The sequence below is a fragment of the Garra rufa genome, chromosome 4 (assembly GCF_049309525.1).
Source record: "Garra rufa chromosome 4, GarRuf1.0, whole genome shotgun sequence".
Taxonomy (NCBI): Eukaryota; Metazoa; Chordata; class Actinopteri; order Cypriniformes; family Cyprinidae; genus Garra; species Garra rufa.
In genome coordinates this window covers 24,206,541-24,224,852 of record NC_133364.1, presented here as the reverse complement: position 1 = coordinate 24,224,852, position 18,312 = coordinate 24,206,541, and the positions used below count along the sequence as shown (strand labels likewise).

Here is an 18,312-nt window from a genome sequence, read left to right as displayed (position 1 = left end):
CTCAGAATTTAAAAAGAAAGAGATGGTTCTTTAAAGAACCTTTGACTGAATGGTTCTTTGTGGAACCAAAAAAGGTTCCTCTATGGCATTACTTTAAATACCTTTTAAAGCACCTTTATTTTTAAGAGTGTATGTCAAAAAAATCCCATCGTATTTTCTCCCTCAACTTCAAAAATCATTTCAACATCTCTACAGAAGTACTGACTCAAGTGCTAAGTGAACAAAGATTTCAGGGAGAGCAAGACAACATGAGCGTGTGTTTATGTGCTAGATTAGTTTGTATGTCTTAGGTTTATCCAATAAAATCATATTTTTATTAGAAGAGATAAGTATCTTGTGTTTCGTGCTTACAAGTTAATGTCTTAAACTGCGAGCGTTTGACTTTCAAAAGTATATCAATTGTATTTTTTAAATGAAAACAACCAATCGTTTTGCTAGATAAGACCCTTCTTCCTTGGCTGGGATCGTTTACAACCGCATTTGGAATCTTTTGGAATCGGAATTTCAAAATTGGGCACTATTAAAGTCCACTATATGGAGAAAAATCCTAAAATGTTATCCTCAAAAAGCATAATTTCTTTCCGACTGAAGAAAGAAAGACATGAATATCTTGGATGACAATGGAGTGAGTACAATATCTGTAATTGTTTGTTCTGGAAGTGAACTTCTCCTTTAAGAGTTTAATGAATATACACATTAATGTACACATTCACCTTGACATTTTTTGCCTAGCTACCAGCCCAATGTTGTCAATACTATCTTTTCTTTGTTCATATTATCTTTGTGAAGCCACAATACTATGACAAAACTTGATGGATGCTTAAACTGAGACACAGAAGAGAAGAAACGGTTGAATAAACTCATTATTTTTGTTTTTTTGTGCACAAAAAGTATTCTCGTAGCTTCATGAATTTGAGGTTGAACTACTGACGTTACAAGGACTATTTTAATGATGTCCTTACTACTTTTCTCAGCCTTGAAAGTGTCAGTTGTGTTGCTGTCTATGCAGGGACAGAAAGCTTTCGGATTTCATCAGAAATATCTTTGTATTCCGAAGATGAACGAAGGTCTTACAGGTTTTGAACAACATGAGGGTGAGTAATTAAAGGCAGTATTTTCATTTTTGGGTGAACTATCCCTTTAAATATAAGTAAATGTAAAATGCATTAAATGTAATGTAAACTCACCTGATTAGAATATCATCAGGTTCTTAGAGCCTGGCTAACAGAATAACACCAGTCTGTTAGCCTTACAAGGAACATGCTTGCTCTTGGAGTGATCACATAAACAGATTCATATCAGCTTAGCTCTTTTACAAGGGAACCTGGATTGATTTTAAAGTCATCATGCCAAGTGTCTGGTTTTGGTTGCCCACTAATGTGACTCTGAAGTGCTGCGTGCGCCTTTGTCTCGACTGCCAATATTTAACCAAAAATCAGCCGCCTTTCAGATTACAATCACTACAACTGATTTCAGACCTGAGCTCAGCTTTTCCATGTAATTTGAAAGTAAAACAAAGATTAATCAATCGAAGTGGCAGCCGTAACATATTTAACCAGGCTGTATGCTTAAAAATACATTTGAACGACTGAGGTGTTTCAGCATTAAAGGGATAGTTCACCCAAAAATAAAAACTCAATCATTAATTACTCATCCTTATGCCGTTCCAAAAATGTAAGACCTTGGTTCACCTTGGTTCAAACACAAATTAAGATATTCTGATGAAATTTGAAAGCTTTCAGACCCTTCATAGACAGCAATGTAACTGAAATGTTCCTAGACCTAGAAATGTAGTAAGAACATCATTAAAATAGTCCATGTGACATCAGTGGTTCAGGTTTAAGCGTAATATTATGAAGCTACAAATATACTTTTTAAATAAAATTGTTGAATAAAGTAATTATTTTTGTTTTCTTTGTGCACAAAAAGCATTCTCGTAGCTTAATAAAGTTAAGGTTGAACCACTGATGTTATGGACTACTTTAATGATGTCCTTACTACCTTTCTCAGCCTTGAAGGTTGTGCTGTTGTCTATTCAGGGTCTGAAAGCTTTCGTAAAATTACGGTTGAACCACTAATGTCACATGGACTACTCTCAGAATGTCAAAGGATTCCATGCCTATAACACCATGTGGACAAACGATTGCATGAACCTGCTGAGAGACACTAATTACAGTTCACAACCCGAGCCAAAGTTTTCCAGCCTCCATTAACTTTGCTTTACCGGCTTGAGCTCCAATTACAGCCATAGCTTTTGTTAACTTTCCCCTCACTGCCTAAAAGCTAAAACCTGGTGTGTATAAATTAACTGTATGCAAATATACAGGCAATGTCCCATTCATTCAGAACGCTACTGGTGCCAGTGTTGCTCAGGAAACAAATACCCAGAACTCATGTTCCTTATGAAGATCGAGTGCCTCGGGCCTTCACGACATGACCTTAGACCCATTTCAAAAGCTGACGCTGTGTAGACAATAACATGGTTCTTTGGTTTGGTTCTGCATGGTTAAACTCACATAATGTGATCTGTAAGTGATTTCACACATACTCGTGGACTCAAAGCCTCAATCCAGGCAACCGCATACGTCATCCTCATTAGCTCACAGTATCTTTGGCCCTGGTTTAGTGGCATCATCTATCATGCTGTAAGTGATTAAAAAGGTTGATATTGACTAAAGTTCCATTATTTTTATAATAACAATTAGTGGTTTATGATTATAGTAGAGTTTTTCACACCTGTAAGTTTCTGTAGTATATTTTGACAACCTGATTTCATGACGAAAACATACCTGTGAGAACTTTTTCACAAGATGCAAAATATTTAGTGTTATGTACATTTTGCGACATGTTCGATGTGAGTGATGTTAAAAAGATGTTATTTTTGTAAAGATGAACGTACATATGGTATGTTTTATGTAACATTGGTTTTGTTGGTGTCACCGCAGACATTATTAAACTTTTGCTTCCAAGGGCAGTCTAGTTACTCTCCGTTCACTTGAGATTTCTAAAAATCCAAAATCGACCGGGCCAATCACGAGTCGGTGGGCGGGTTTAACATGATGACGACTGACGTGCGACCATAAGTTCCGTCAGACATTCTCTGGTTCTGTGAATTATGCCTGAGAAATAGAGCGATGGCTCTATTGAGGATGAATGGATGAATAATACGTTGTTTATATTTATTGAGTTTAAACGTGAAAATGTCTAGTATTATTGTATTAGTGTACTGTGATTAAAGAGGATCACAATGCTGAAAAAGCATGTTTGGATTTTAAATCAAAATAACGGATAAATGTTGTGTTTGTGGTAAAGAGCCGCGGTTCAGTTACGGACGCTGTGTGAAAGCAAAACGAGTCCGTGCTGCTTTTGCACCGCATACATAACGCACACGGACTGCAGACGCACTGTAGACAGAGTATGTGTGAAACAGGCGTCAGACATTCTCTGGTTCTGTGAATTACGCGTGAGAGATAGAGCGATGGCTGCCGCTAGCTTTTCCACAACACACATGCAAGGAACTCGCTTTTCCGTCGCTCTGACTGCGTAGTACGTCACCTTCTTCGTTGCTCTGATTGGTTGTAGCGCTATCCTATTGCGTGGAGAGGGAGTTTGAAAGACAACCGTTTATCCCACCCCTCTGGTTGAGCTCTGTCTATGGAGAGTGCCCAGACCCTACATTTATGTGGGTCTGGCTTGTCAGGCTAGAGAGATGTACTTATTGGTAATTATTTCACATGTTGCAAAAAAGTTTCGACAGGTAAGTTTTCGTCAGGATTTGAGATCGAAAAGCAAGCTAAAACGGCAGGCTTGCGATTGCATTTTTAGGTCACATTTGACTTTTGTTCTTAAAGGAACACTTCACTTTTTTTTGTAAATAGGCTTATTCTCCAACTCCCCCCGAGTTAATAAGTTGATTTTTACCCTTTTTTTGAAATCCATTCAGCCGTTCTCCTGTTCTGGCGATATCACTTTTAGCATAGCTTAGCATAGATCATTGAATCCTATTAGACCAATAGCATCGCGTTCAAAAATGACCAACGAGTTTCGTTATTTTTCCTATTTAAAACTTGACTCTTCTGCCGTTATATCGTGTACAAATACCGGTGGAAAATGTAAAGATGCGATTTTCTAGGCCGATAAGATTAGGAACTACACTCCCATTCCGGCGTAATAGTCAAGGAAGTTTGCTGCGAAGTTCCTAATCTTATCGGCCTAGAAAATTGCAGCTTTACATTTTCCGCCAGTCTTAGTACACTATATACCTGCAGAAGAGTCAAGTTTTAAATAGGACAAATATCGAAACTGGTTGGTCATTTTTGAATGCGATGCTATATTGGTCTAATAGGATTCAATGATCTATGCTAAGCTGCTAAAAGTGATATCGCCAGAACAGGAGAACGGCTGAATGGATTTCAAAACGGTAAAAATCAACTTATTAACTCAGGGGGAGTTGGAGAATTATCCTATTTCCAAAAAAAATAGGAAGTGTTCCTTTTAATATCGGGTAGATTTAGGTGTAGTGCAGATGTATTATTTTAAAACATTCCAACATAACACATTCCAACATAACACTCTTTTAGCACCACTCAGTATGTCACTAAATATACAGGGTGCTACATATTCCACGCATTGCGAAAAAGTTCGCATAGGTACGTTTTTGTTATGAGATCATGTAGTTTAGATGTGATATGTGTTGTGAAAGGGAGAAGAACGTTCGGGTTGATCATATCAAAGAATCACTGCTATGTGCTTTAGACACTCATGAAAGAAAAGACAACCTGTCAACTACCTGAACTGAAACTATTAACAATATTGGAAAAACAACTGAAATAATGAAATAATTTGAAGTACTACAATGATATAATCTAAATCTGATATAAAAATGCAATATAAATACTAAATGATAAAAATGACAAAAGCACATACAAATACTAAAAATCGAAATTTTAAATGAAAACCAAAAACATCAGAATAAAAGCTAATTACAAATATTAATAAATACTATAATAGTGCAAATTATACAAAAAAAAAAAAACACTGCTTAAAAATCAAACAAAACTCCTTGCCAACCATCATGGCTTTGACTTTCTTTTATATGTGACCCTGGACCACTAAACCAGTCTTAAAGGAGTAGTTCACTTTCAGAACAAATATTTACAGATTATGTACTCAACTCCCTTCTCATCCAAGATGTTCATGTCTTTCTTTCTTCAGTTGTAAGGAAATTGTTTTTTGAGGAAAACATTTCAGGATTTTTCTCCATATAATGGACTTCTATGGTGCCCCTGAGTTTGAACTTCCAAAATGCAGCTTCAAGGGACTCTAAACGATCACAGTCGAGGAAAGAAGGGTCTTTTCTAGCAAAACTATGGGTTATTTTCTAAAAGAAATTACAATTTTAAATATACCTTTTAACCTCAAATGCTTATCTTGTCTAGCTCGGCAAGCCGAGCGTTTGAGATTAAAAAGTATATAAATGGTAAATGTTTTTAGAAAATAACCGATCGTTTCGCTAGATAAGACCCTTCTTCCTCGGCTGTGATCATTTAGAGCTCTTTGAAGCTTCATTTAAACTGCATTTTGGAAGTACAAACAACGGGGCACCATAAAAGTCCATTATATGTAAGAGAAATCCTGAAATGTTTTCCTCCAAAAACACCATTTCTTTATGACTGAAGAAAGAAAGATATGAACATCTTGGATGACAAGGGGATGAGTATTATCTGTAATTTTTTGTTCTGAAAGGGCACTACTCCTTTAATTAGCACAGGTATATTTGTTTTTGTTTTTTTGCATCAAAAATCATCAGGATATTAAGTAAAGATCATGTTCTGTGAAGATATTTTGTAAATTTCCTACTGTAAATATATCAAAACTTATCTTTTGATTAGTAATGTGCATTGCTAAGTACATCATTTGGACAACTTTAAATGCAATTTTCTCAATATTTAGATCGTATCTCAGCCAAATGTTGTCCTATAATAACAAACCTCACATCAATGGAAAGCTTATTTAGTCAGCAAAATTGATCCTTATGACTGTTTTTGTGGTCTAATGTCACACATCTTTTAGAAACTCTGATTTCGGGTGATCAGGTGAACCCAGGAAGCAGGTAGGGATGCGCTCAACGCATCTCGACCACCCAGACTGTAGGGTAACATGCGACAGAGTCGTCAGACAGTCTGTCCTCTTGACATTAGCCACATTCCAATGGCCTCTAGAATGCACACATACACACTCGCACATACACAAATACACTAGCTCTCTCATTCACTAAACGTTTATAAATACTGGCAGAGAGGAAGAAGACCTGCATACATTGCATTTCACACTGACAGCACTGTTAGCAACTGACTGCGTCAATTTGCATTAGCCGGGCTGCCATTTTGCCCCTAAATCCTTCAACACATCTGTCCTCTGGGGTCGCCAGTCAGAGAAGAGCTTTTTCTGCTACTCTATTACAATGGTTCTCTTATACATAATGGAAAAAAGCTTTATGGCAGTCCATATGTTTGAGTGCATAAAAGTGGCATAAAATTGATAATACAGCCTTTATTTGTGGGATACTTTGAGTGTTAGCACTGAGCCAAATTAAATTCCTTAAAAATATATAATTTAATACTACTATTACTTTACTACTAAACTTTAACGAAAAATTATATAGTACCTTTAAAGCAAGATTCTTATAAAACACAGACAGAGCAGGTCATTTAGGAAGTCTGCAAGGAAAATGAGTGCTTCCTGTGTAAACACAATTAGAAATTATTGGGCATTAATTCATATTTATTGGTAATAGATTTTCCAGTTCTGTCAGATTTCTGCTGCAGATAGCATAATATTAGCCCAGAGTTCAGTTGGGGTTGCTTTCTTGGCAGCATTGAAGTTTATCAGCAGTCTTAAATCCTCCGTATCTCTCTGCGTCAGATCGGACTCGGTTACAGTGCTGTATTTCTCTGGCACCGCACAGGGTTCCCCACAGGAGCTGTAACTTTACACGTTAACCTACCCATCATGCTAATGGCTGCTTTGCCCCAATTAGCACATGGCCACATCTTCACCTGTCACCGATCCCCCTGGGCCCCCCGCGACCTTTCACCTTAACACGAGGCACCCCTCGCTTATGCATAAACATGCACACACAAGAGTGTTGCTTGCTGATTTGCCTAAAACAGTAACAATGGAAAGACTGGGGTTAATCTCATGAAAATTGTTATTTTCGTTTGGTTTTCTTTTATTTTGTGTTTTGGTTTGGTTTTCTTTTTTCTTTTGTGTTTAGTTTGGTTTATTTTTTTGTTTTGTTTTGATGTGGTTTTGTTTTCTTTTGGTTTGTGTTTAGTTTGTTGTTTTGTTTGGTTTTCTTCTGTTTTGTTTGGTTTGGGGTTTTTTGTTTTAGTTTTGTGTTTTTGTTTGGTTAGTTTTTTTGTTTTTGTTCAGTTTTTGTTTTGTTTTCTTTTGTAGTTTATTATTGTAGTTTGTATTGTAGTAGTTGTAGTTTATTATTATTATTATTATTGGTTTTGCAAACAGAAAACAAAGCTTATTTTTATCATAAGTTGTTGTTTTTTTGCATGCTAATTAAGAACATATTTTGCTTATTATTATATTATTTATTTCTTGTTTCTTGTTTTGGTTTTCTTTTGGTTATCTTTTGTTTTGTTTAGTTTTGTTTGATTTTGTTTTGTTTTGTTTGGTCTGTTTTTTGTTTTGTTTCATTTGATTTTATTTTCTTTTATGTTTTGTTTTGTTTGATCTTTTTTTTTCGTTTCGTTTGATTTTCTTTTGTGTTTTGTTTTGTTTGATCTATTTTTTTTTTTTCGTTTCGTTTGATTTTCTTTTGTGTTTTGTTTTGTTTTGTTTGGTCTGTTCTTTGTTTAGTTTTGTTTCGTATGATTTTCTTTTGTGTTTTGTTTTGTTTTGTTTGGTCTGTTCTTTGTTTAGTTTTGTTTCGTATGATTTTCTTTTGTGTTTTGTTTTGTTTGGTCTGTTTTTGTTTTGTTTCGTTTGTTTTTCTTTTGTGTTTTGTTTTGTATTGTTTTGTTTGGTCTGTTTTTTGTTTAGTTTTGTGTTTTAGTGTTTTAATCCCAAAATGTCGCCTTAAAACATTCTGAGATGATATTATTGTTATTACTATTATGCAAACAGAAAAAAAAGCCTATTTTTAGGGTTAATACGTTTTCATTTTTTTGCATGGCAATTAAAAAAAATTTGCAAAAAAAAAAAAGCTTTTTTTAAACTTATTTAAAGGTCCACTGAAGTGCCTTGAAACACGCAGCGTTATTCTATGTGGTGACGTACTTTTAACTGAAACAAAAACATATCGCCCAGCCCCGCCCACTTATTTTGAATAGCCAATAGCGTTCCATTTATATCTGCTCGGGCCAGAGCCGTTGAGCTCAGTAAAGCCGCATTTGTAAGCTTATGACAGCCACAGACTAATAAATCACCCACAGATTCAATATGAAACTCTTGCTAAAACGAAATAGTGATCATAATCATGCTGAGGCTGTGTAGTTTAATACATGCCGATCGCACATATGATCTGCTCCGTGTATTGCGTCTCTGTGTAGGGGACGGGACACTACGGATTCTAGAGAGCATTTGATTGGACAGAACGTTTGATTAGAAACTGAAGTGCACGGTGATATCATCCAAATCCTTGATTCATATTGGCGGAAGTGACGAGACTGTAAGTTTTGAATGCTCATATCTTGTAAATGCAAATTTTGTCTTTGTTTTGAAGCACACTAGCTTATAGATAATCTTAAGGCTAATATATTCATACTAAAAGCCAAAAAACTTTAATTTTGATTTCAGGGGGACTTTAAAGCTCTTTTGATTTTGTTTTGTTATATTTGGTTTTCTTTTGTGTTTTATTTGGTCTGTTTTTGTTTGTTTGTTTGTTTGTTTGTTTGTTTGTTTTAACCCAAAATTTTCCCCAAAAACATTCTGAGATTATATTATTATTATTATTATTATTATTATTATTATTATTATTATTATTATTATTATTATTGATTTTACAAACAGAAAACAAAGTCTATTTTTAGGATCCTATTTTCCCCCATGACAATCAAGAATATATTTAGCTAAGGAACAAAAAGGGTAACACTGTGCAATAAGGTTCATTAGTTAACATTAGCTGACTACTTTACTTATCATGAACTAATAATGAAAAATAATTCTTCAGCATTATCAATCTTAGTTAATGTTAATGTCAGCATTTACTAAGGCATTATTAAAATCACAAGTTGTGTTTGTTAACATTACTTAATGCACTGTGAATTAATGTGAACTAACAATGAATTATTATTTTCATTAACTGACAGTTAATACATTAAATAACATTACTAATGAAACCTTATTGTAAAGTGTTACCAAAAAATGCTTATTTATCTCTGTTGATTTTGCAGTTAAATATGACTTTGGATTCATTCATGATATATACCCTAGGGAACTAAACTCAGCTACAGTATAGTTTTAAGTTGTTTGTATTCGGTTTTTGTACAGTCGTTCTCTAACCATGCAGACTTAATGTAGAAAAGCCAAAAAACAAACAAAAAAAGTACTGCAATTTGGAGGCATCCAAGTGAATACAAACATGTAGACTAAATTAAGCCTTATTTTGAAAATGAAATTCACATTTGTATATAAACGAACACAGGAAGGACCTGTCTATTCCATTACACCGATGCTTCCTTTCTTTTTCTTTCTAACCAACCCTTTCCTTTTTACAATTTAGAGTTTTGGCCACTCAGCTGTTAAAGCTTTAAGAATATTCAAACCATAAACCATATTTGGCTTTAAACATTCATTTCAAAGCCATAGACTTGCACAGTTTGAGTAAACAGATAGCATAAAGGGCTTAGAAAGTCTTGGAGGCTGAAAACATGGAACAGCCTTTGAATGCATTAGCATGAATCAATAGGACAGAACATGCATGTTAACTCCACCGTTATGACCGGCTGTTCTCAATATTGACAGACATGGATTGATCATGGTGTCTGCAGGCAAACAGAGTAAACAGCGATATTTACCCAGGTTAAAAAGGTGAGCAAAAGACCTTCAGCCAGAGACAGAGGTCAAATGGGGGCGAGAAAGAGGACAGATATTGTCTGCCTTGAGCACTGCGGTCCAAGCTCTAACTCGATCAGTACGGTTAACCTAGACATAGCCTGCAGATAAACACATTTGTTGGCCTTAATGTGCCTCTGCTGACAGCTTCGACAAGCCGTGTTTTGTGTAGAATGGAATTCCCCAACCATTCTGCACTGTGTTTGTCTGTGTTCATTGCTTAATATTTGACATGTGTTCGATGTTCATAGCTATTATCCTTATAATCAGCCAAAATAATCAGTTTTACCACTCCAAAGAACTTGGACTGTAGATCTCAACTTGAAACAGGCTGACACTTTATTTATACTTTATCTGACCTCATTCTAACCCTAACCTGACTAACCACGGCCTCTTAACCTCAAACACAACTTGTAGTACATTATTAGACTTCTCCATGTACAGTAACTTGCTAACGATTATGATTAGATTTTATGAAAAGTGCTGTGTTTCTGTGTTTATAGTTTTGTTCCATTTAGTTTTGTTTTTGTGTTTTTGTTTGATTTGTTTTTCTTTTCTTTTGTGTTGGGGCGGTTGTTTTTTTGTTTGGTTTGGTTTTCTGTTTTGTGTTTTGTACTTGCTTTGTGGTTTTGTTTGGATTGTTTTTCTTTTGTGCTTTGTTTGGTTTTTTTTTTTTTTTTTTTTTTAGTTTTTTTTTCTTTTGATTTAGTTATCTTTTTTGTTTTGTTTTGTGAGGTTTGGTTTGGTTCTCATTTTCTTTTGTATTCTTTATTTTTGTGTTTTTGTTTGGTTTGTTTTTTGTTTGTTTTGTTGTTTTGTTTTCATTTCTTATTTTCTTTGTTTAGTTGTTTTTTTGTTTGGTTTAGTTTTCTGTTCTTTCTTTTGATTTTTGTTTTGGTTTGTTTTGTTTTTCATTTATTTCATTATTTCATTCTTTTCATTTATTTTGTTTTGGTTTTCTTTTGTGTTTTGGTTTGGTTTGTTTTGTTTTCATTTACTTTTGTATTCTTTACTTTTGTATTGTTTGGTTTGTTGTTTCATTTCCTTTTGTTTTGGTTTTCTTTTGTTTTATTTGTATGGTGTCTTTTGGTTTTTCATACTTTTTTGTTTTGTGTTTTGTTTGGTTTGTTGTTTTTTTGTGTTTTTTTTTTTTTTTTTTAGTTTGTTTTCTTTGTTTTTTATTTGCTTATATTTTGTGTTTGTGTTTGGTTTGTTGTTTTTGTTTGGTTTTCTTTTGCTTTGTTTTTTTTGTTTTTGTTTTTTGTTTTTTTGTTTCTTTTTTTAGTTTGTTTTATTTTCTATTATTTTTGTTTTGGATTTGTTTTATTTTCTATTATTTTTGTTTTGTGTTGTGTTTTTTGTGCTTTGGTTTGTTTTTATTTTGTTTCATTCTGATTTGATTTTGTTTTCTTTTGTGTTTGTTTGGTTTTGTTTATGTTATGTTTTTGTTTGGTTATTTTTGTTGTTGTTGTTTAGTTTTTATTTTGTTTTTTGTTTTTTTGCCTACAAACACCCTAGTAACCACCTATAAAACCATTGCAAGACCCTATCAATGATATAACCACCACTGAGAACACCACTAATTTTTTTGTTTTTATTTTGAATGTCTTAGTGTAAGATATCACATTTATCATGGCAGAAACATCAAAAACACTCTAAAGTTTTACCAAAGTAAAACTTTCAATCTTTTGAATGGATTGTTCAACATCACACATCTGGGCTTCAGCCACAGCTCAGAAGTGATTTATGCCCAAGACGTTACCTTATTGCTGATGAATGTGATGTTGGCTTAGGTCAACGTTGTTTAATTCTAAAGTGATATCTGGGGTAGAAAATTCAGAGAATGTTTTACCCTAGCCATGACTGGGTTTGAGCAAACGTTAGTCTTGACTTTCTGCATTAAAAGACTATAATTATGATAAAAATCAGATGGGGCTTTTTGTATTTTCATAAATGTTTGAAGGCTTAACAGTCTCAAATTATAGCATCACTGCTAGTATATGGCGCACATACACTATTAAATGCTGTGGCCTGCTGGAGGATAAAAGAGTTTTAATACTGCATAATTGCATATGACTATAACAATCCGAGGACAAAAATGTGTGGTGCGTGTTATTGTGGAAACAGAAATTTCGTGCATGCACGCAAACTGGCATGAATTCGTCAAAAATGACTTCCCATCACAACATGGCAAAAGCTTTTTTTTTAAAAGCACAGATTATATTATGAAATGCATTTCTTGCCTCAGTTGATACACAGTTAAATATCAGTTTATAAATAACAAAGAACAGAACTGTCAGCTGATATAAACAGAGTTAGACACAGCTAGTAAAACAACCAGAAGGTCAAACTACTCGTGTTGGGAATCACATGAAAAAGCTGCGTTATAGGGCAGATGTGGATGTTGAAAAACCATATCTGAAGGTTAACTGAAAACCGCAACAGCCCACCCATGGACAGATAAAAGCATGCACGATCTCCGTTATTTGCAAAGGGTGTTGCCTTGTGTTACCTGGCTCAAGTTCATATGTGGCTTAAACCAAATTTTAGATCGGGTGGATTCGGCTCAGAACTGATAAACACATTATCCCTACAAAGGGGATCAGCCAAGTTAACACCCAACTGTTTGCGATTGTGTCCTAATTGAAGCAAATGCATTATTAATCAGGCTGACTTCATGAAATTGGCAAATGTCTGGCTGTCCCCTCCCAAACATTAATGCATTGTCTGGAAGGAGAAAAAAATTCTCCTGAAATTTCCAGAACATATCCTCATCATATTTCATCTGAAAAGCAAATTGCATTTTTGCTTAACAGATTTTTTTTCCAGTGAATTTTGTTATATAAGAGGTTTTTTTTAAATAAATTTTGACATTATTTCTATTATTGAACTAAATGTTTACTCCTAAATTACTATTTAAGTACTTGTTGGATACTTTCGTGACTACTTTTCGTGAGATTTATTATCATGCATAATCCCTTATTTATTGTTGTATATTACAGATGTTTATTATTATTATTCATCTGGACCACATGGTTCAACTTCATCATGGTTTATAACTGATTATCTTTTGCCAGGCCCTTGCATTGGATGAATAGATTATTTGGCAGCGACAGGAAGAATTTCAGAGACAGCAACTTTCCTCTCGACACGACACAAACTCTCAACGTCTTGACTTACGCAAAGATACCCTCCGACTCGAATTTCAAAAGAGCTCATGCCAGACTTACCGGCAAACAGTTAAAACATTCTAACGCGGACTTCATTCCTCAGGTTTATTTTTTCACAAGGTGTTAGTTTGGTTCAAATCACATAGAGTAACTGCCCCTTTGCGAAGTTCTTCTGCTGCTGGTTACTGGCAAAGACAAGCTTTATAGAACATCTCATAAGAATGAATTGGAGATTTGTGCACAGATTTGAGTCAAATGTGCTTATGAATTGACTTTGGAAAGCATTTAGCTTTTCTTAATTTGTTCAATTATCTTCCATACTGCTGAGGTTTTCCCTTCTTCGTTCATTTTTTGTCTTCCTCTTCTCTCATAATGGATGCTGAGGGACTCCCAAAGCTCCCAGCTCTCTCCATAAAGATGCTTTCAGACGTGACTTTACTAGATCTCCTCAAACACCCCAGAACATCTGGAGCGTTCCTAGTCCAATCCAGCTGACATATTCAGACCCTGCTCGCTATAATACTCACATTTTTAAACCTGTACATCTGTCTTCTACAAAAAAAATCCAGAAGTTCTGAAGGACTAAAGGGATGTCTAAATCATATAGATGACAAACCGGGACCTCATAAATTGTTTCTGTTGATACATTCCCAGGCTATACATTACACTGTTCGTTTACTGCGAAATGCTCAGCAAAATACAAACACATCTGATTTTCCAATGATCAAGATGCTTCAGTATATGGTGTATCACCTTTTCTCAAACAAAAATTATTATATGTAGACTTCTCCAGAGGCCTCAACCTCACAAATCCACACCTGCACTCTCAGAAGACTGGTGAAGACACATAGTCTAAAATAAAGCTGGCTTGATTATTTCTAACTAATCTGGCTTTAATTTGTTTTTAGCACAGTGACAGGAGGCTGTTTAGGATGTTCTTATTAATGTCAAACAGAGCGTGTTACGTGGCATTCTTCGGAAAGCCACAAAACCGTTCCAGAATGCTTTGAGTCTGAGCGGAGATTTTCCATGGCACGATCCACTCTGACACTATTACCAAAGCGTCCCACTGCTTCTTTTCAGCACATAAGACATAGACGGATGACTACACTAGGGAATGTGCTGGAAAGACGAGGAGAAAGAATGGGATGACAAATTAGGCCAAAAACATGGATTGAAGGGAACAGGAGAGCTGGAAAGCAAATAAAAACAGTGTGTGATGCTAAGAACAAGAAACAAATTTCCACTACTGACAAAACCAGACTATGTCAAATGCTAAAAGGGTTAATTCACTTTCAGAATTAAAATTTCCTGATAATTTACTCACCCTCATGTCTTCCAAGAAGTTCAATTTTCAGAGAAAACATTCCAGGATTTTTCTCCATATGGTGGACTTCAATGGGAGCCAATGGGTTTAAGGTCCAAATTTCAGTTTCAGTGCAGCTTCAAAGGGCTCTACACAATCCCAATCAAGGAATAAGGGTCTTATGTAGTGAAACTTTTTCTTGACTTTTTTAACCACATACTTCTCTTGCACTAGCTCGACTTCACGCATTATGTAGTCACCCCCAGAACCCCATTGAAGTCCACTATATGGAGTAAAATCCGGGAATGTTTTCCTCAAAAACCTTAATTTATTTTCGACTAAAGAAAGAAAGACATGAACATCAATGGGTGGTCATAATTGCGAGATATAAACTCTCAATTCTGACTTTTTTCGCAGAATTGCGAGTTTACATCTTGTAATTCTGACTTTAGAACTTGCAGTTGTGAGTTTATATCTCACAGTTCTGAAAAAACAATCAAAATTGCGAGTTTGAATCATGCAATTCTGAGAAAAAAGTCTGAATTGTGAGATAAGTCATAATAACATTTACAAAAACAGGCTTCCATATAACTTTAATACAAAAGTACATTTTTGTTTCGTCAAAATTGTCTGTTTGTATAACTGTCGATAAATAAAAATGGTAACACTTTAGAATAAGGAACAATTGACTATTACCTACGACTTTTCTCTAAATAAATTCCTAATTAGCTGCTTATTAATCATGTAGAATAAGGCATTAATATGTGCTTAATTAGAACTAATAAATGGCTAATATTCTACAAGTGTTCATGCAATATGCAATGTGCACCATACATAAAAGAAAAAAAGGCACAAGTCTTACATAATCTACTAATATTTACTAATATTTCATATTTTTACTATAAAATATTCAGGTTAAATATGTTAACTTTTTTTGTAACCTAACTTATCTTAAAATAATCAAGTTATTTTGTGATTCTTTACAAATTAGTTATACTACTGTATTAGTTATATTATAATACTAATATTATAAAATATTTTGTAGATGTTTTTTTTTTTTTTTTTTTTTACAAAAAAAGCACTCGCTGCTTTACATTTAAATGTCTGGTTAGCATTCACTAGAGCATTTCACAGCATGCTTTTAGAGTTCCTCTGAAACCCTCCACCTCCCCAGCTCCACCTGTATAGATCTGCTTTGTGCTATTTTATGTGCTACTTGTGCAGCAGCAGTATGTCTTAATTACTCACAACAACAGCAGTAACCAACAGCAGCAGCAGTTCAACAGGCCAATACCAAATACATTAACATTGTTATATCCATTACCATGCTAAAATCTTCTGAGAGTTGTCATTATAGAACTTGTTTTATAACTGAACCCACCTGTGAACATATACTTGGCCATTTAACACCAATAACTTCAGATTGGAAAATCGTCTTAGAGTGAATATGTTTTCCCAGAAAGCAGAACAACTGGTATTCTGCACCATGACCGTCCAGATTCCCTATGCACTGACACACCACTTATTCCCTTACTCAACTATATTAAATGTTTGCTGCAGCAGATAAGAGGAAAGATCACCCTTGACATCTGATATGAGGCCAGCTCAGCCATTTCCATTAGAATGATCAAACTCATGGAAACATTATTCTTGAGTTAGCACCCGGAGATAATGTTTCAAGCACGCTTTATGCCATACTGTGGATATATTAACAACAATAAAAACATGTATTAAATGTCACTTTAATGTTTAGCACTTCAGATCAAAGCAAGTTTATCAGCAGTAGTGACGCATTAAAATTAAACTGGAATTAAAATGCTAAATCAGTATTGTGCAAGTCTGGTGTGTATTTCAACTAGTAATCTAATGTCATATTTTTAATAACAGTACAGTGTGTACCTAAAAACTGTTTACTCTACTTTCCTGGCCACATTTTAGTTTAATCAGAAAAGTGTTTGACTGTTTCCCAAATTATATGTAACTCGACCACATAGGTACTAATCAAAAATTACAAGTCTTTCGGAGTCTTTCAGAAAATGTCCACATTGTTAAAACAAGGTTTAAAAGTGATGTGAATGAATGTGAAGCTTTCCTCAGCAAATCATTGAACGAAAGACCAGGTGCCAATGGATAAAAACGCAGCAAATCTTAATGTAATATACTAAAATGTTCATTTCAGTCAATCCTTAACATCTTAGCAATGTTGAACACCAAAGTAGCATATTCACAGCTCATGACAGTGGCAAAGGGACATAATGAAGGACAAATAGACCCCTCAGTCTGGTTTAGAGCATGATGAGAATGTTTTATCAAGGGAAGTGACCTCACTTAAGAAAATGATGTCATCAGAATAGGTTCTTGTAATTAAAGTAACCCCCATCTGAAGGAAATGCCTTGATTTGAGTCTGACATTAACCATTCTTACCCTGAAATGGCAGGAAGACCCGTGGCTGTGGTGGGAAAAGACCATGGATGCAGGTGACGCAAAGGACAAGGGGAAGTAACAACTGCATGTTCGTCCCAAACGGCCAAACCCGGAGCACTCCTGACCTCCCCATGGCTGCTGAGGAGAGACACCCAGACCAGCCCACCTGCGAAGACAAGGTGAAGGAACTGTTAAGGTCGAAAGAGTTGTGCTGAAGGAAAAATAGAATTTGAAGACTTCAGAATTTATAAGAGTATATGGAGTGAAAATAATAGATGCAGTTTACAGTGGCAGATTACATAAAGGACTAAGACACTTAAAATACGAATGTTAAGAAGTATGTATGCCCTGTTTTTCAGTTAAATTATTTAAAATATATAATTGAAATATATTTTAGTGTTAGATATCTAATCATTCTTGGAGATACATTTTCTTGAGGAGCAACATTACAAAAGATTCTAAGATTAGTTTTCAAAGAATGGTTCTTAGTACAAGATTTTGTCTTTAAATACAGGTTAAAAACAAGTTTAATAAAAATTATGCGAGTGGTTATATTCAAGATACACTTTATAAAAACATCAAAAAATCACTTTACTTGAGAAAAATGCATCTGTAACACTGGATTACCACGTTAACAAACTAAAAAAATATATGGAATTTACAATAATTCCATAATAATGTAAGTTAAGAAATAACACCTAGATAAACACAAAAATTCACATTGTTCCAAATGTTCACTGCCATTTTAATGTTCGTAATAGAGTCTCTTATGCTTATCAAGCTGTATTTATTTGACCAAAAATACAGAAAAAAAAATAAATATTATTGCAATTTCTAATATTGGTTTCCTATTTTAATATAATTTAAAATATAATTTATTTCTGTGATGCAGCACTGAATTTTCATCAGCCCATTACTCCAGTATTCAGTGGTAATGATCCTTCAGAAATCATTCAAATATACTGATTTATTATCAGTGTTGAAATTGTTATGCTGCTTAATATTTTTTGGAGCCTGTGATATTTTTTTCTTTGATTCTTTAATGAATAAAAAAAGTAAAAAAGAACAACATTTATTTAAAATAGAAATATTTTCTAACAATATCAATATTAACAATATTAAAAGTCTTTAATATCACTTTTTTCCATTTAACACTTCTTTGTTCTGAATAATATTAATAATTCTTGCTGAATAAAAATATTACAAAGAAACAATTTACTGACCCAGAACTTTTGAATAGTGGTATATATTGTAACACAACGTTTCTATTTTTAATAAACACTTTTTTATATATGCAAATAGAAAACAGTTATTTTAAATAGTAAAAATACTACACAATA

The 18,312-nt window shown here is 34.3% G+C and overlaps 1 protein-coding gene across 1 annotated transcript in view; it reads right to left on the bottom strand.

Annotated features, from left to right (window-relative positions):
• Positions 1 to 18,312, bottom strand: part of sema3c (sema domain, immunoglobulin domain (Ig), short basic domain, secreted, (semaphorin) 3C) — a 78,397-nt gene that overhangs the window by 50,547 nt on the left and 9,538 nt on the right. Inside the window, exon 2 of the mRNA XM_073838889.1 lies at positions 16,973 to 17,138. Coding sequence (XP_073694990.1) covers positions 16,973 to 17,105 — 133 coding nt within the window. The 5' untranslated portion in view covers positions 17,106 to 17,138. The remainder of the gene's footprint in view (positions 1 to 16,972; positions 17,139 to 18,312) is intronic.